This window comes from Ailuropoda melanoleuca, chromosome 5 (genome assembly GCF_002007445.2).
Source record: "Ailuropoda melanoleuca isolate Jingjing chromosome 5, ASM200744v2, whole genome shotgun sequence".
Lineage (NCBI taxonomy): Eukaryota > Metazoa > Chordata > Mammalia > Carnivora > Ursidae > Ailuropoda > Ailuropoda melanoleuca.
The window spans coordinates 79,145,899-79,165,352 of record NC_048222.1 but is presented as its reverse complement, the minus strand read 5'-3'; the positions used below and the strand labels follow the sequence as shown (position 1 = coordinate 79,165,352).

Here is a 19,454-nt window from a genome sequence, read left to right as displayed (position 1 = left end):
AAATCAAGGTACAAATCAGGCTTAGTTAAATGGTGCTGTGAGTACAGTAGAAGCCCAGAGAACCCAGAGGTCTGTGTGACTGGAGCACTCAGTGCAAAGTGGGTGAGCAGGCAGGATCTGAGCTTGACTTTGATCTGAGCTTAAAATGGCTGAAGATGTGCATGCATTTTACCTGACGTGTCTGCGTGGGAGAGGGGGTGAAGGGGCAGAAGGTGTAAAATGTTCCAGAAATAGGGGAACTTCTTGAACAAGGATATTAAAAAAATAATCAGCATGCCATACACAAGCAATGATATAGAAGAATTTCCACTTATGGGAATAATGGGGAGAAAAGTAGGATGACATCTGTTATCTTCTGACCAACAAAAGGTTAGGACTAAGATGAATTTCTAATCCAGAATCTCATTCAGCAGAGATTCTCATCCTTCCTACAGCAAGCATGAGCGATTTTCCTATTATGGGTTATTTGATGTAGATGGAAAAGTCTAGGGGGACGGAAGAGCTGAGACTCTGGGAATGTGAGCACCATTGGTTCAATTCTTCATAAGTAGCGGTCCAGAGGGAAGTGCTAATGTTTTTAACCAGTGTGCACTTTTCTATTTAGTTGGACTTGTACCACTGAATAAAATTAATATTCATCATTGCTGATCTACCGTTCATTATTGTTGATCCTAGACATGGAAAAACATCCCAGAAAACTTGGTGTAGTGGGCAGTCCGCCCACATAGGACCTCAACTGTAGCTAATTCAGACTGCCATTCTGATCCGTTCATTTTTGTGAATTCTCTTTGCTGTGAACTCTGGCCTTTTAAAATTGTTTGTGCTGCCTGTGAATTCCAGAAATCCCCAGGTTAAGAGGCTACATCAGGAAAAGTCTCCTGGACAAGAAGAGGAGGATGGTGACCAAGTATGTGACTGAAGCCTTTGGTTTATTGCTCCTCACAGACAGTTTCAACTGCACGGAAAACCTGCCGGTACGGGAGATACTTACGTGTGTGCTCTGACTCCCAGCCTGGGCAAAGCATTCGCTTTTACCAAGTTAGGAAAATAACTTACAATATTTTTTCTTTTCATATCAAGGGAAACTACTAAGCTCAGAATATCTAAAGAGGACAAAGAGATAATTCGAGGGTTACAATGGTAACATTTGAGTAAAAAAGGAAGGAATAATATTTTGCCTGGGACAGATGGTTTGAGAGGAAAATGTAGAAATGACCAGCAGCTACTTTCACCTCTCCTGGGAACTTGAATAAGATGGAATGTGTTTAAGTGATAACAGAAGTGATTTGTTTTGCCCTCGTAGAATACTGACAATTCTTGGTTAACCTACAGAGGCATGGTTATGCATACAGTCCAAAAAAATTTCATCTGTCTATGGATTTCCTTTATGCCCTGGTGCTGTCAGAATCTCAAAATCAGAGCAGCCTAGTACAATAACGTGGGAGGAAGGGAGCTAGTGGGGACATTCAGCAAAGAGTTTAGATCTATATTTTCACAATCTGGAATGCTGGCCTTCTGAATGACCAGTTCCAAATTACTCTTCTCATAGAAACAGACAAATTTATCTCTTTGATAGATGATTTGGTTTTTTACCCTAAAATAAGATGGATTGGCTGCTAAGTTAGATGCAGGGGAGAGTTTTGGGGAAAAAAAATCTGTCATTGCAATCAATCACCAGCTGTACTGCTTCTTTGTGAGGGACTGAATATACAAATGGGCAATTATATGTTAAAACAGAACCCTGACGCACAGCCTGCAGCAACCTGCCTAGGAAACCAACCCCTTATCTATAATAAACAGCTCAGGAAGGCAGCCTGCTGTAAGTTAGATTCATAGGGAGTCAGACTGCTATCTCTGGTAACAATCCAAGAAGCTAAGCAATGATGTCTGTAACAATCAGACCCAAATGGGCTGATTGGTTACTAACTGATGGTTTCCCTAATCTTTATCCCTGCTTCCAACCAGAGAAGCCAAACTGCACCCTAATGAATCACGTAGGATCCTCGCTTCTAGTTAGCCCACCCACAGCTTCTCTGTGCCAGTGGCCTCTGATGAGGGCGTGCTTGAAGCCTTCCCACTCCTCTGCCTGCCTTTCAATCTCTGCCAAGCACAAGTGATGGTGGCCGACTCTCTTGCTCTAGCAAGCTCTGGATAAGTAGCCTTCTCATGTTCTCATTTGGTTGGTGTTTATTTCCACGATTGCTATCAACCATCAGATTTGCCCCACCAAATTGTCCAACTTTTTGTTATGCTGAACAAGGAAGGGACAAAAAAAGTGAACCAGTAGGGCTTTCTGAGAGTTCACGGGGCTGGTCCTGAGAATGTGGGAAGGTACACCTAGGCTGGCCCTATGGCATGGCCAGGGGAGGCAGATAATGGAGACCTGACTTCAATGTGAAAAGTAAGCAATGCCAACAGTAGATGGTCTTTGCAGTTTTGGTGAAATGTCTGCATTTTAAAAATTCCATGTAAGAGTGACATACAGAGCAAGGTTCCTTGTCTTTTTCATCCTATTTCTTATGCCTTGTTTTGGCCTAGTTCTGTGAGGGAAAAATAAAAAACAACAGCAACAAGCTGGAATCTTCAGATTTTTGAATTTAACTTTGTCCTCTGAAATACTGGGGAAGCATTTGACCTTCTAACTTCCTGAAAGTGTTCTTCAGGGTGAAAATTGCCTCTCTGCCCAGTAAAAGATTGCTTTTGGAAGTGCTGATGGAAAACAAATCAGATGTGGTGCTGTGTGTGGTTGGTTTGTTTTACAAACACAAGGACAAGTCATTTTGCAATCAAACTAAGAAGTGCCTGCCTCCCTGCCCCGTGCTCTTCTGGGCTAAGGGGAAGGGGCAGCCCTTGGAAGGCTCAGTGCCATCCTCAAGGCCAGGCTGTAGGCAACAGAAAACACAGAGGAGGGGGCTGGTCACCACTTCTGGGGTAGCCCTTCACATGGGTGTTAGCCAGCATTTTTCCTCAAAATCCTTTGGCCTCAGATACTGGTCACAGTCTGAGTTCATTGATGGAAAGTTGGAAGGCAAGAGTTTTGTCAGTTCTTTTGCATTCTGAAAAAATGTGGTGATTGATCATTTTTTAAGATTATGACTCAAACCAGAAAAAAAAAGAGTCTAGGTAGTTAGTGATTCTAAATGAACAGGGATCTAGTCATTCTTTTTATGAATCAGTAGGAAGTTGATTATGACATCTCAATGTCAAATGGCCCTGCATTTATTCATAGTAGATGTAAGCCTTTCCCTTTCTTATTGTTCTTTTATTCCATAATAATAGAAGATGTAAGACTTGCCCTTCCTTATCATTCTTTTGTTTATTTAACAATGATTTGTTGAGTGTGAGACTTTGTGAGAATCTTGCCCATAGAGTTTCTGTTGGTGACATCTTTCTTATTTCCTTTTGATCACCAGTGACACCACAAACTCAGGAGAATCCAGAGGGCACTCTGAAAGAAAAGTATGGCTTATAGAATTCTTACTAGTGAAAAACTATGAGAATCTGTGGAATAGTCTCCATAAACTCTGAAACTCATTTACTCTAAGTCTCGAGGAGAATGGGAGTTTGAAGCTGTTTTCAGGAACATTCAGCCTCACTCACTTCAATGCAATCAAGATCTAGAAAAGCTAAGTCATTTGCATAAGGCCACACATCCATTTGAGAGTGATTTCTGTCACTGAATTTGGAACAGAATTTTTTTTTAAAGATTTTATTTATTTATTTGACAGAGATAGAGACAGCCAGCGAGAGAGGGAACATAAGCAGGGGGAGTGGGAGAGGAAGAAGCAGGCTCATAGCAGAGGAGCCTGATGTGGGGCTCCATCCCATAACGCCGGGATCACGCCCTGAGCCGAAGGCAGACGCTTAACTGCTGTGCCACCCAGGCGCCCCTGGAACAGAATTTAAAAGACCACTTTATCTAGCAGTTTCTCCATGGCCTTCATTCACTCCAAAACTTTTATCAACTGTGCACTCTGTGCCATGCCTCGGAATAAACAAACATGAATAACACAGTCTGCAGATCCTTCAGCAAGTTTCTAGTCCAGGGAAAGAGATATGGAATGAGACAGACATAGCACAGCAGGAGGAGGGCTGTAGTGCAGGGATATACAAAATTCAGGAAAGGGAGCCCCAATTCAACCCAGGGTGGTCAGGCGAAGCTTCACTCAGGGAGTGGCTTTTGTGCTTTGTCTGGAAGGATGGGAAGCATGTGCAAAGGCATGGGGTACAAAAGGGATGACACATTTGGAGAATGGTAGCAAGTTCGGGAGCAGCTACCCTGGGATGGGATGACATTTTAGGCAAACAGCTGGTGGTGCTGGAGAAGTTGGCTGAGTTGTGGCTCTGAGGGGCCCTTAAGTGCTGAGCTAAGTAGTGTGGCTTCCATCTGCTGTAGGCATTGTGGGGTCCCCAAGATTCTCACACAGGGAACAATACTGCAGAACTCCCAGTTTGAAATCTAGAGGTCAAGGCTGTCTCTCCCTTCCATTAATTGAATAGATCTTTTCTTCCTCGACTAGACTGTATTCTCCTTTGAAGAAAGGACCATATCTTTATTATTATGTCCTGTAGTTTTGTTCTTCAAAGTGTGGTCCAGGGCCACCAGACCAGAAGATCAGCATCACCAGAGGGCTTGCTAGAATTGTAGAATCTCAGGTCCTCAGATTTGAACAAACTCTCCCAGTGATCTGTACACATGTTAAAATTTGAGAAACATGATTCTCAAAAACTGTTTTGTGCAAAAACCTACAAAATGTTTGTAGAATCAGATGTCATTGAAAAAATATATTTTAACAGCAACTGGATTTTTATTTGACTAGTTATTCCCTCAAATAGCCTAATGGATTAGACACCCAAAGTAAGTTTCAGGAGGCACGTATATATTGTGCTCTCCAGCCCACAAAGCTTAAGGTCTGTCCACCGAGGGTTGTTTTACTGGGACAAAAGAGGTCAGCTGAGGGTGATTGGCTCAAGCCAAATCTTGTGTTGGTGGACAAGCATTAAGGAAGCAAAGTTTGATGAGAAAGTGGCCTTAGGGAGGGGGTGGCCTCATGCTTCTATGGCCCTTGTCCCTAGAATGAATACTTGCACATGAGTGGCCTGCGGAGATTTGTGGAAGAGAAGATACAACTGCTGGAGAAGGCCATTGACCAGTGCTTTGCCCACATTGAGCAGCCTCTGCAGGAGGGAGTCCGAAATGCCAGGACTTCCTACCGACGGATCCTTGGGGCATGCCTGGTGGTGAGTGACCCTCTCCAGGGAGGACCTGTGATGTTCAGTGACATCTGCTTTATCTCCAAGTTCTTTTTGCACTATTCCATGGCTTTTGAAGGAAATAAAGAGCTAAAAGAGAGTAGGAGAAAATGAAAATTGTGTACAGGAAAGCACATAGAAGGAACTGTCTGGCTGTGCATCGCAAGCACCCAGGAGAGAGCATACGTTTCAGTGGAAACAGTTGGAATTTAGGAGTTGAGGGTCTTGTTTTGAGTGCCAGCTCTACCCATCATGCATTGCGTAGCCCTGCAATTTAAGCTTGTGGGTTTTTTTCTCTGTAAAATGGGAAGCTAAATACTCACTCTACCTATCTTACCGGGTTGATAGAAAAGCCAATTAGATTACACAATAAGGAAACATCTTGTAACTTTTCACTAGGCATGCCAATTGTTGTTTTATCTTTTAATAAGTTATATGAGGTAGCTGAAGGATAAAGATGTAAGTGCCAGGCTGTATTTATCTAAGGCTAAGGGGTGAAAAAAGAGGCTTCTCGTATCAGTTTGCTAGGGCTGCTATAACATAAAATGCCATTGAGTAGGTGGTTTAAAGGGCAGACATTTATTCTCACAGTTGTGAAAGTTAGAAGCCCAAGATCAAGGCAGTGCAATATTGGTTTCTCCTGGGACCCCTCTTTTTGGCTTGTATGTGGCCACCTTCTAGCTGTGTCCTCCCATGGTCTTTTCTCTGTATGTGCATCCCTGGCCTCTCTCTCTCTTCTTTTAAGGACACCAGTCCAATAGGCTTAGGACCTACCCTTATGCCCTCGTTTAACCCTAATTATCTTCCTAAAGGCCCTATCTCCAGATATAGTCACACCGGGGTTCAGGGCTTCAACATGTCAAGTCAGAGGGATATAGGTCACTCCATGACACCTGTTAAGAGTAAGGAGTGATGAACAACACTGCTCATGGGACAAGGATGATAGAGAAGTCTCTAGAGCTCCGAGTAGTGCATAGATTGTATGTTCTTGCCGTTGTAATATGAGTTGGAAAGTTAGAATGTTAGCAGTGAGAAGGTGGTGTGTAATGGAGCTCTACATTTCCATGAACTAAAAGAGTACAGAAGTGGGAATGATTCTGGGGTCACTGGAGAGGACTGTTAGAATTTCGACACAGGAGAATGAGAGGTGGAGTATCTTCCACATGGCTGGGGTGTAGCTGAGTGTCCATGAATATAGTATGTACAGGTGCATTCACTCATGCATTCAGCAAACATGTACAAAATGCTTACTCTGCTGCCAGATACCGTACATTACCTGATTCAGTCCTCACAACAATTCTGGGTGGTAAACACTCTTATTATTATTGTAATTTACAGCCTTACAGAGGCTGAACAACCTTCCATGGCCACATATGGGATCCACATCTACCACAGGCCTGTCTGTCTTAGAGCCCGGATGCCCAACCCTCCACATGCCTGTTGCACCTCCCCAGCTGTGCTCTGCACAGCTACTTGTAATTGCCGACCGGTTATGTAGTTTAAAATTTGTCAATCCCCATAAAAGCAGTGAAGTCTGGCCCACAAATAGCCAGCATCACCTTGCCATCTCCATAGTGAGCCTCCTTGGGAGCAGATCCTCCAGTCCCGTTCAGGTGACTGTAATCCCAGCCAAAGCCTGATGGAGCCTCACGGAGGAGCCCTGAGCCAGTGCTGGCCAGCCTTGGGGAAAGGTCAGCCCAGGCATGCAGCCCAGGCCCCCCAACTTGGCCACATAAGAATGGGCTTTGGGCCTGGAACACTTCCTTACCAAGAGATAAAAGAGCCCCCAGCCTGTACTGGGCTTATAGCCTTGCTTGGAATATTGTTCTCTGCTTTATGCTCAGTGTGTGCTTCTTTGTTCTGCTTAGTATTGGGGGCCAAGGCCCTTAGGCAAGCTTCCAGTTTTCTGTATTTCGGATCCTGTGGAGGAGGGCTTGGGTCCTTGCACTGCACACAATGTGGGATGTGTGCAGAAGCGTCACCCACAGGGGCTGTGGAGTGGGTCCGCTGGCCGTAGGGAACCCATGCATTGCAAAGGGCTGGATCTTGTGCAGCGTTTTCTCCTCCTGCTGTCAGTAAACTCTGTACCACCTGAGCCTACTGTCCAAATTGTCTGTTCTCGGTGACCTCGAATCATGCACTCGTCTCTTCTCTGGGTGGTCTTTACTTGCCTTTTAACCTTAGCCGCACAGCCTGGCTATCAAGTGAACCGTGAAACAGCAGCCAAGCCATATCTGAATTCCTGACCCACAAAACTCGTGAGCAATACTCAATAAATGTTTATTGTTGTTTTAAGCCATTAGGTTTAGGGTAATTTGTTTCATAGCAATAGATACGTATGTTGCTCCAGGGGAGAACGGCTTCTGTTGATGTTAAAAAAAATCCCAGATCAGCAAAAGTGAGTAAGTGTGTCTGTGAGGGTGAAGACACAAAGTGGAGACCATTCCTTTGAGACAGTTTGCTCGTGAAAGGAAGGAGCAATTCAGCCATCCCCAGGCCTTCACAAGGATGTCATCCCATGAACTATACTGTCTCGTCAGTTCTGTAACGGCGTTTTTCTTGGTGACTACAAACATGTCTGAAGTGTCTTTGATAGGCCACTTTCGTTTATGGTCAGAAATTTGGACAAACATTTCTATGCTGACATGATATCATTATGTCACATAGCAAAATAACCAAAAATGTGTAATAATAAAAGAGTGGTAAAATGAATTAGGTTACATCCACATGATATTATATTTTGTGGATATTGAAATAACTTTTGAAAGTATTTGCAATGAATTGAGGAAATGCCCATGTTATACTGTTCAGTGAAAAGGACAGAATATTAAATGAAGTATATACGGTATGATGCCAGTCATATCATGCGACACGGCCTTGCGCTTGAAACAGAGTTCCTTAAAGCATATATCATTGATCACCAGGACCTCTACTGAAATTTTGGTCAGTGCCTATATATTTTTATTCCCTTTACTAAGGATCACCATCTGGGTAAGATTTATCCATGTCTCTTATGGCTCTTGCTTCATCATATTTTTTTGCCTCTGATTTGTGAGTTTATTTCTCTGGGAAAAAATATTATGAAGATATACAAATCAAATTACATCTCATTAGACATGTAACAAAAAGTATTAAAAAACAACTTGGGGGGCGCCTGGGTGGCACAGCGGTTGAGCGTCTGCCTTTGGCTCAGGGCGTGGTCCCAGCGTTATGGGATCGAGCCCCACGTCAGGCTCCTCTGCTGTGAGCCTGCTTCTTCCTCTCCCACTCCCCCTGCTTGTGTTCCCTCTCTCGCTGGCTGTCTCTATCTCTGTCAAATAAATAAATAAAATCTTTAAAAAAAAAAAAAAACAACTTGGGCTATGCTTGGAAAATCTGAAACCTACACCCCAGTAGGGTCATAGTACATTTTCATTGAAAACTTGCTCCTTTAACAACTATTCAGCAGGTGCTACTTACGCTGCTGCCAGATGCTGAGAACATCGGGATGGGTAAGACACCGTGCCTGCTCCCAGCAAGCTGCTGTTTGGGTAGAGAAGCCTGATGAGTAACCAATTATAAACCGTATGAGGAGAATTGTGATCAGGGAAGCACAGGGCTCTCTGGCGCTTGACGCCTGACTGCAGTGCCCTCTGTTTAGCTTAAGCATATGTTAAAAGATCATGTTGTCCCTGCTCTTCCCCGTGATTCTTGGTCACATTCGCCAAAGGCAATCCGATTCTGATCCTGTGACATTCTAGTTAATGTGTACTAACTCTACTAACTTGTTGTTTAATTACCTAGAGGAGTAGAGGAAACCAGGGCTTTCACCAGACTCTGAAAGCTGTTTGCCTGAAAAATGGCATCTATGCCTCCAGGACCCTCGCAAGAATAGATCTGAATGAAGCCATCACTCAGCCCATCTATGACCAGATTGATCCCGTTTTTGGAGTGATTTTTAGGTAAAGGATCATTTCTCTTGCTCCTTTGTGAACAAACATCTGAAGAGCATTGGGCCCGAGTGTCATCTTTAGAAGAATTTGTACTTGGGATCTGGAAGTGTAAAGAGTAGCTTGCAACTTGAGGAGGAAAGCTTAGTCTCTGGCAAAACACAAAAGCCTTCTTGGTTTGGTTTACTTAATGTCTCACGGTGACCTGGAGTGCAGATGGAGATGTTGCTTTCAGACTAATATTATGATTTCCAGTATTTTTCAAATATCTCCTACATCCAACAAGGGATACATTTTCTTGTGGATCTGAGCCCAGGACAGGTTATTTTGGTTGGAGAGTGTGGAGTTAAGCAAACACATGGCCTTTATAAATTTTCTTGAATGCAAAAAGGCAAAGAGGCTGACCGATGACTCTTTGTTTTTGACATACTACGTGCTCCCTCACTTACTAGCTGTGTGAGCCTCACGGTGCCTCCTTCCTGCCTTGACCTTCGGTCCTTTTTTCCATCAACAGAAGCAGACTCTCCTAAGCCCTCAGTGCGGGAGCCTGACCTCAGGCCCCCTCTTTCCCCTCTGGCATTTCGCCACCGGCTGCTGTTTGAACCATTCGACCTTTGCTGGATTCTTACTCAGTGTTCCCCTTCCCTGCCCCCATCTTCTTTTAAACTCCTTTGGGATCATGCCATTCCATCTACCCTACCCCTGTTTACAAGTCTATAGCATAAACTCCAAATTCCTTAGAATGGCATTCAAGGGGCACCTGGGTGGCTCAGTCAGTTAAGCATCTAGACTCTTGATTTCAGCTCAGGTTGGGATCTCAGGGTCATGGGATTGAGCCCCATCTTGGGCTCCATGCTCAGCAGGGAATCTGCTCGGGATTCTCTCTCTCTCTCTCTCTCTCTCTGCCCCTCCCCAGCTCTCTCTCTCAAACAAAATAAATAAAATCTTAAAAAAAAAAGATGCAATTCAAGACATTCCACCTACCTCCAACTGGCCTTTCCCCCTTCTCCCTGTGCTGTTGCTCAGTGCCAGCCTCCTGCTCCAGCCGGCCTGGAGGGTAGCGGAGAGCGACTGAGATGTGCGGGGAGCTGTGCTAAGCACTGCGCGTGCATGATCTCATCAGATCCTCTCAATAGCCCTCTGAAGTAGCTTCTGTCTGTTTACAAGGGGACAAGCTGGGATTCAGAAGACTTGAGGCAGCTTCTCCAGCGTCACTCAGCTCACGGGTAGAGAGTCGGGATTTCAAACCTATGTCTTCTCCTCTAGAACCTGCTGCTTCTTACTGTTGGGATGGTCTGAAATTTTGTTCCCTATCTTGCCCCCATGGGGAATAGCTCCCCCTGTTTTTCATTTCCCCATATCTTCCCCATCTTTTAAGATGTAGTTCAAGTCTCATCCTTTCAAGTGGAAATCCCTTGGCAGTGGGAAGACTGACTTTTGAGGTTGAGCAGATCAGTGTCCAAAGCTTGGCTCTGCCACTTACTAGCTGTGGGATGGGCACGCATCAGCAACCCTCTCTGAACCTCAGTTTTCTCGTCTGTAAAATGGGTATCACTACACTGGTTGCATTGGTTCTGATGTCCCCAACCTGGCACAGCACAGGGCCTGGCACATGATAGGAATTCGAAAACTGTTCGTTCTCATCCACCTGGCTTAAAAGTGAATAAAAGGGGACCAGCTAGTTTTCTCTTTGTTTTTGCCCCACGGTAGCTGCTGTTGTCTCTTAACATTTTATTTTGTTTCTTCTGTAGGGCTGGAAAGCCCACTGATTCCACTTTGCTGCCTCACATAGACGCTTTTAAGCACTCTCTACAGGAGAAAATGATGGAAATTGGAGTAAGAAATGGCTGGAAATATGATAACTACAAAAAGAGTTTCCTGATCCAGGAGGTAAGATCTTTGTAAAGGGGAGAAGGCAGTGAGGTTGGGCAGAGGCTTTCTTCCCAGCAAGGTTTTGGAGGTGTTATGGGTCTCTTCTCCCTTGTTCCCCTGGAGTGTCCAGGTCTGGACATGTCTCATAGGAGGTGCTGTGGGACACAAAGTGCATGGGATGGGGTGTGGGATGCCAGCCTGTCTCTGTGCCGCCGCGAAACAACTGGCAGGAAGTGCTGAGGTTGGAAAGGAGACTCAGTTCCTAGGAAGAATCTTCGAAGAATCCTGAAATGTGCAAACATTTGAATGCGCTGTAGCACTTTCACTAACCTTCTACCATTTTTGCCAATATTATGAAGTATTATCCAAAGCAGTGAGGCTTAAAGATGTGTCATTTTTTTCAGATCATTTTTAAATTTTGAGTAGTCAAGATTCTTGTCTGTGACCCATTTTCCTCTAGGCTGTCTTAGTCTGTTCAGGCTGTTGTAACAAAATACCACAAAGTAGGTAGTTTATAAACAACAGAAATTCACTCCTCATAGGCAGCTGGAGGTGCAAGGTCAAGGTACAGGCAGATCTGGTGTCTGGTGAGGGTCCACTTCCCCGCTCATACATGACTGTCTTTTCACTGTTTGGAAGGGGCAAAGGGATTTGCTAGAATCTCTTCTGTAAGGGGAGTAGTCCCAATCATGGGGGGCCCCCCCATGACCTAATCACGTCCCAGAGGCCCCACCTCTTAATGCCAACACCTTGGGATTAGGATTTTAATGTATTAATTTTGGGGGGACACAGATATTTAGGCCATAGCACAGGCCCAGCCCGAATTACATGGCAACACTAGAGAACGGTCTTGTGCCTCCCCCTTAAGACAAATTTCCTGCCTATGAGAAGCTCACAGCTTAGCTGAGAAAACACCATGTGAACAGCTAAGCCTAATATAAGGCAGAGGGAAGTGGTGACCACACATGGGTCTATTGAAGCAATGGGCACAAATGGCCTTTTGTTAACGTGGATTTGCAGATAAGCGCCATCCTGGGAGGCCTGGAGGACTACATCCTCAGAAAGAAGAGAAGGATCTATGAGTCTCTCACCACCTCTGTTCAGAACGACCTGAAGCCATGCTATGAAGGTGGGGGCTCCGGAGGGCAACCTGTCCACTCCCTCTGGGGTCTTTCTGTCAGCTCCTTCGGCATCCTTTTCCTCTGCTTTCCCCTCAAAGTATTTGTCCTCCTGCATCCTAAGTCCCTCTGGACTCTTACTCCACAAATTGAAAACCAAGTAATTGCAAGGGTGTGGGGAGAGGTGATCTGTGAGTCATTTTTTATCTGTGTGTTTCCAGTACTTTCTGTCCACTCTTTCTTTATCTATTCACCTTGCTTCTCCTCTCCTTGCTGCAGTTCAGCTAATTAAACTATAAAATCTCTATCCAGTTCTCATTCTTACTCCCTTCAAGGATTTATAACCCCCCTTTCCAGATCCTTCTTATTTTGGCGTTCCCTTTGTTTTTTCTGGGCAGGGGAGGGGCACTGGAATTTTGTAAACTTCTGTCTAATTCATTCATTGGATTTTCTGAGTAATAGTTATCTAAATATTGAGTGTTAATTTTTTTCTGTCATGAGATTGTTAAACTGTTTCCACTGCGTGGAAAATGGTGCTACGTATATGAAGATATGTGTGTGTGTGTGTGTGTGTGTGTGTGTGTGTGTGTGTGTGTGTGGATGTATACCTATGTGTGTGTATACATGTTTTTGTTTGCTTGCCTTTCTTTCTGATGCTGAAGACTTCTAAGCAAGTCCTTGCTGTGGTGTGACTGTGGCTATCATTTTTGCCAGAGGCAGCTCAGATAGCTGGCAAAAAGGCGTGTGAGAGAATGAAAGATGTCATCAGAAGAGGGGTGGACCGGCAGGTGGCTGAGGGCATGTTTGAAAGGGCTCAGGAAAGGATGCAGCACCAATTTCAACAACTGAAGGTATGTTACATCCATAGTCTGAATTCCAGTCAGGCTCCTTGGGGGAGCCAAAGAAGCGGGTACAGAAGATGGGAGAAGTAGTTATTTGGGTCCATGTGAAGCTGATGCCTTCTGCAGAGGGGCTCCGACCCATGCCCATGACGCCAGGAGAGGAGGCCAGCTGGCACTGGGCATTATCCCTTCACTGCCCCCACATGCTGGTGTCGGGGTCTCTGTGGGGCTGTGACTTCAGCAATGCAGCCCCCCCCAGCTCTCTCTCACGTCTTTCCTCTTTACCAGGTCTTCAGTAGAACCACTGTGATAGCCAGATGGGGGTCCGAAGCTCTTGACCTACATGAGCTCATTTAACCCCCAGCAAGCCTGTGAGGTAGCGACGGCTGTTGTTGTTCTCATTTTATAGATACGAAAACTGAGGCAGAGAAAGAGAGAGGTGTAGCAACAGGCCCCATGGCTACAAAGTTGCAGCACTAGGATTTGAGACTAGAGAACCTGGCTCCAGGGTCTCCGATAATAGCATAATCTCTAGACAGATTTTCTTTTAAATGAGGGAAATGTCTAGTCTTCATAAAATATCAATCAATCAATAAATACCAATAAACTATTATAGGCCAGTCAGTTATGACACCTAGCATAGATTTAGGTTTGACTCTGTTTATCTCAGAAATCAGTTCCTTACAGTTTCCTTGAACCTAAAGCGTCTATCAAGTACCCTTGGGCCATCTTTCTACGTTCAGGGTCTCCTTGCATGCCACCACCCTCCCAAGCAATAAATGTTCTTTGTTTTAGTCCAAGCTACTGTTGGCCCCTCCCGGCCATGTGCATTTCCAAATTCTTCGGCCTCGGTCGGGACTTAGTTGACCCTCTCCTAAGCAACTAATGGCTAGTTGTTTTTTCCATTCACCTCTGAACCAACCTACTTTTTGAAATGTTTCCAACCTGCTTCTGCTCAGCCCTGTGCCCCCACTGCAGTTTTGGAGAATACCTTTCTCCACAATATAAAGCCTGTAATTTCTCTTGGAATAGGCTAAGAGACAGCTCATTTGCCAGTACCAGTTTACTCTCTGTCATTTAACATATTATCACAGTCTACAAATACTTGCAGAAAATTAGCCAAACCCTACAGCACCCAGTCCCCCTTGAGTATATAGACATTGGCCCTTAAAGAACCCCCCCCAAAACAATTCCACTGGAAAAAAAAGTGATTTGCACATTGACCACATACAAATGCATCTTAAATGACAGAAAGTAGGAAGTTGAAACTGGGCAAGGCCACAGAGCATCCCCATTCCCTGATCTTATGGACAAGGGGGCTGAAGCCCAGAGGGCCCATGTTACTAGCTCAAGGCCCACAGCTAGAGCTGAGACTGGGGTTCTTGGCCTGGTGTGTTGAGGGTAAAAAACAAGAGTCAGGAGATCCAGGCTTAAAACAAGGCTGTGTCAGGCTAGAGGGAAGAGTCAGGTGTTTTTCAAAGGTAGTCAAGAGATGATTAGAAGAGGGAAAAGGGTGTTCATGGGTTACAGGACTGAGATAAGAAAGAAGACCTATCTCAGGCAGCCGGGACGGAGTATGAGGAACGTCAAGTACGGTGTTCTGTACAAATCAGGGGCTCAGTAAACATTCATCCTGTGACTAAATGAACAATAAGATGGTGGTTAGTGACCAGCACTTTCCCCCTTTTTCCATCCCTGCAATTTCTGTTCCCCCCATCCCTCCCTCCATGAAGCCTCCTTAGCTCCTGACTCACTTGGTCAGCACCAGAGGTCCAATCCCACGTGAGTCTTGATAGGCAGGAAAGGAGTTGCTGAGACCAGTGGGACCCCCCAGAAATGTTGCCCTGATGACCCCTGAGCCATTTGCCATACTCTAAGGTGGCCCACCCTTGGAATTGACTTGGATTTTTGGCAACCCCAGTCTGTACACTCTCTGGTTGGGGGATTAGGTGGGGTCCCTTTCATATGCTAACCTTTCCCTTGAGCTGTGCCATCCTAAGAGAATAACCATGCTTTGTTGTATAGAATGGAATCACGGAGAAGGTGAAGGGCAGTATCGCCACCATGCTGACCCTTGCTTCATCCCAGGGTGATGGTCTCTACAAGGAGCTTGCAGGTAAATACATAAAACTTTTGCATAAGCAGTGACCTTGCAGACACCCCTAGCTGTGGTTGCTCGTTGCTGGATTTAAAGAAATCAAGTTAGGAAGAATTTCCAGGGCATGGAATAGAAATGATTATGACTGCCCTGCCCTTTGTGGAACACCTGCCCAAGACCACGCATCATACTCGGGCTTTGTATGCAGCATCTCATAGAATTCTCATGTTAGCCCTTGGAGGGAGATGGTATTGCTCCATTTTGCACGTGCAGAAACAGAGACTCAGATTAGATAATGTACCCAAGAATCCATGGCTACAAAGTGGCAAAGTCAAAATGATAACTCCGTTCTGCAGTGTCCATAAACCCATTCTTTGGAGTACATACCTTCTCATGAAAAGCCTCATTTTCTTGTGGTGGTGGAGAAAGGTTTCTCTTTGTCTACCAGGAGCCTGGGGATGCATTACCAGCTCCTGTGCCTTGTATGCAACCCTCTTTCTTCCATGCCATGGGCTCCACCAGGCCTCCTCTGGTAAACTGCAGCGCGTCAACTGGTGTAAAAAGCAATCAGGAAACTTCTAGCAAAACTAAAAATTCACATATCCTTTGGCCCAGCAATCCTACTTCTGGGAATTTATCCCATGGTAGCCTCATACATGAGCAGAATGGCACATGGACGAAGTTATTCAGGGCAGCATTGCTTAATGATGTCAAACATTGGAACAATTCAAATATCCATTAGTAGAGCACTGGTTAAATTAACTCAGGCACATAACTAGTGGAAGACCGTACAATTGTTAGAAAGAATAAAGGACCTTTTTTAATGCAGAGTAATGATACAAAACAATCTCCAAAGTGAAGGGAAAAAAGGCAAAGTGAAAAAACTGTGTGTAATGTGTTGCCATCTGTGAGGGAAGAAAAGGAAACATGTATGTATATGCGTAAAAATCTCCTGAGATACACAAGCAACTGGCGACACTGGTTGTCTCTAAGGAGAGGAACCAGGAACCTGGAGGACAGGGAGGGCGGAAACTTATTTTGCACTCTGTATGTTTTGTGCCTTTTATTTTTATTTTTTTTAAGATTTATTTAATTATTTGAGACAGAGAGAGAGAGAGACAGAACATGAGTAGGAGTAGGAGAATCTCAAGCAGACTCCACACTGAATGCGGAGCCCGATGCAGGCTCTATCACGCTACCCTGAGATCATGACCTGAGCCAAAATCAAGTTGGGCGCTTAACCAACTGAGCCACCCCGGCACCCCTGTTTTGTGCCGTTTAAGTGATCAACTATGGGCACAGTTGCCTGCTGGAAAAAAGTGTATCTGAGGTCATTGTTACGTGTCATTGAGTATGTCACGGTGCAAGTGGTCAGAGCTCGTTCCAGGGTAAAAGCCACAGCTGCTGCTCCTAGACTTCAGTCTGACACTTCTCTTTTGCTCTGGAACTTATTCCCCATGTCTGGTTGGTGAGACGGACATCTAACCTGTGCCTCCCAGTCTCTCAGGAAGGTGACACACCTCCCTCACACTATGCTTTAGTGAATTCTCTCGTGACCTTCCCACTATGCCTTCACAGGAAACTGTTTCAAGATTGTAGCCATCCAGTTATGTCTTCTTTAAAGAACTCCTGGGTGGCTCAGTTTGTTAAGCATCTGCCTTCAGCTCAGGTCATGATCCCAGGGTGCTGGGATCGAGTCCTGCATCGGGCTACCTGCTCAGCAAGAAGTTTCTCCCTCTCCCACTCCCCCTGCTGTGTTCCCTCTCTCACTGTCTCTCTCTCCATCAAATAAAAACAAACAAACAAGAACCTGACAGAGGGAACACAGTTGGCCACCAGATTATTCAGAAGACAGTGGTTATTCAGGGCCAGGGTGGTGGGGAAGTTTCATGTAATCTGGGTCCCGGAGTAGAGCCTGAAAGGATAGGTTGGATTTATGAAGCAGTGAGGAGAAGGGAGAACTGCCAGACTCACGAGCAAGACAAACAGACTCAAGGTTCAAATTCCCCCTCGGTCATGAGTCCCATTGCTGACCAGGCTCAAGGTGGGTGAGTCTGGATAATGATATGGAGGATGTGGAGCAAAGGTAGATAAGAAAGACATTCAGGAGCAATGCCAGAATCAACCCCAGGGTCAGTCTGAAGTGTGGCCTTCAAAGAGGACTGTGTTAATCAGAGTTCTCTAGAGAAACAGAACCAATAAAATATGAATATGTGTGGATAGGTAGATAGACAGATTTATTTTAAGAAATCGACTCATATGAATGTGAAGGTTTGCTGAGTCCAAAATCTGATGGGGGATGCCAACAGGCTGGAGACACAGGAAAGTGTTGAGTTCAAGTCCAAAGCAGTTTGCTGTAGAAGAAGGAAGAGCTAATGTCACTGATGAAGTCCAAAGGTGGTCTGCTGGAGAATTCCCTCTTGCCTGGGGAGACCAAATTTTGATCTGACCAGGCCTTCCCCTAATTTGATGAGGTCCACCCATATTATGGAGGACAGTGTGCTTTACTCAAGGTCTGCTGATTTAAATGTAAATCTCATCCAAAAATATGCTCACGGAAACTTCCAGAATAATGTTTGGCAAAATATCTGGGCACCATAGCCCAGACAAGTTGACACCTAAAATTTACCATCATAAGGATATAAGTTGATTGCCGTTCATGAGGTAAAAACCAAAGAGGCCAAAACAGAGCAAATTCACTTAGAATGAGAACTGCTGGGAGCGGAAGGGTCAGGGGAAGGAGAGGGAAGCCTGGAGAGGACTTAGGGGAGGTTTATTGTGTGGTGGGCTTTGTATCTCCTTCCACCGAGCTCTGTGTAGACTTAGTAAGGACTCAGTGATCTGGATCTTTTTGTGGGTAGGTTTGTGTTTCCTTTGAGGGTGACCCCTATGCTGAGATAAAGCTTAAGGTAAGAGCAAGAACTCCCAGTTTGATGAGGATTTTTAATAAAATAAATTGATCGGACTATCTAATCTCTAAGTTTCATTCCAGATATCACATTCTGGGACAAGTGATGAGATCCCCAGGAGATTTGTTTTCTGGGGACATTTCTGAAAAGCACACTAACTCCTGATGCATGCTTTCTGCTCTTCTGTAGATGTCAAAAGTGAATACAAGGAGATGGAAAAGCTACACAGAAGCCTGAGGGAGGTTGCTGAGAATGCGGTGCTGCGGAGAGGCATGCAAGATTTCCTTCTGAGAATGTCCCCAAGCAAATCTGTTCCCCCCAAAGCATAAATTTAATTCTTAGGGCTTAGCACCAAGTAGATGAAAAAACAAGCCTTGTGCCAAATAACCAGAATCACTTCTGTTTTTAAAAATCTAATAAAGAACATCTTCCAACTGTTTGGACTTAATATACAATATGAAATTCAAAATATTGTTACCTCTGGCATCAGCTGACCACTGAGCAACATCATTTCATTTTTATTCGATAGCCAAAAAGAGTCATCTTGAGTCCCTAATGGAGTTCTAAAGTTTTAGGGACAAGAAACTCATGCAAAGAAAAATATCTAAACATTGAAAACTAAATATTATGGAAAAAAGTTGCAAAATAAAGCTTTAAGGACCCAATTCTATTTTCCATTTTAATATTAATGAGACTTTTGGGTAAGGAGGTAACACCGTGCCATGGAAGCAATGTGGGTCTAAAGCCAGATGGACGAGAGACTTGCCTTTACCACTTCCCAGGAGTGTTACTTAAGATTAGTACTTTTCAAACATTTTTTTTGTAATAAAACTAACTGTATCTTATTATATATTTTTTATTATTATGTTAGTCACCATATAGTATATCATTAGTTTTTGATGTCATGTTCCATGATTCTTTGTTTGGTATAACACCCAGTGTTCCATGCACTATGTGCCCTCCTTACTACCCATCACCGGGCTAGCCCATCCCCCCACCCTTCTGAAACCTTCAGTGTGTTTCCTGGAGTCTGTAGTCTCTCACCATTCCTCTCCCCCTCTGTTCTCTCCCTCTTCATTTTCACCTTCCTTCTCCTAATGTTCTCCCTGCTATTCCTTATGTTCCACAAATAAGTGAAACCATGTGATAATTGTCTTTCTCTGCTTGACTTATTTCACTTAGCATAATCTCCTCAAGTTCCATCCANAGTCCATAGTCTCTCATGTTTCATTCCCCCTTCTGATTACCCCCCTTTTCTTTATCCCTTTCTTCCCCTACCGATCCTCCTAGTTCTTATGTTCCACAAATAAGTGAAACCATGTGATAATTGTCTTTCTCTGCTTGACTTATTTCACTTAGCATAATCTCCTCAAGTTCCATCCATGTTGATGCAAATGTTGGGTGATCATTCTTTCTGATGGCTGAGTAATATT

The 19,454-nt window shown here is 44.5% G+C and overlaps 1 protein-coding gene across 2 annotated transcripts in view; it reads left to right on the top strand.

Moving 5' to 3' along the window:
* The window catches only part of NUGGC (nuclear GTPase, germinal center associated), a 50,711-nt gene extending 31,596 nt beyond the window's left edge, over positions 1-19,115 (top strand). The window contains exons 13-20 of one of the 2 annotated variants that reach the window (XM_034661339.1): positions 841-974; positions 5,077-5,241; positions 9,037-9,194; positions 10,934-11,072; positions 12,075-12,183; positions 12,887-13,023; positions 15,040-15,130; positions 18,211-19,115. In XM_034661339.1, coding sequence (XP_034517230.1) covers positions 841-974; positions 5,077-5,241; positions 9,037-9,194; positions 10,934-11,072; positions 12,075-12,183; positions 12,887-13,023; positions 15,040-15,130; positions 18,211-18,350 — 1,073 coding nt within the window. In that variant the 3' untranslated portion in view covers positions 18,351-19,115. The remainder of the gene's footprint in view (positions 1-840; positions 975-5,076; positions 5,242-9,036; positions 9,195-10,933; positions 11,073-12,074; positions 12,184-12,886; positions 13,024-15,039; positions 15,131-18,210) is intronic. The other variant, XM_002914430.4, reaches the window with a different exon arrangement.
* Positions 19,116-19,454: the final 339 nt, after the last annotated feature.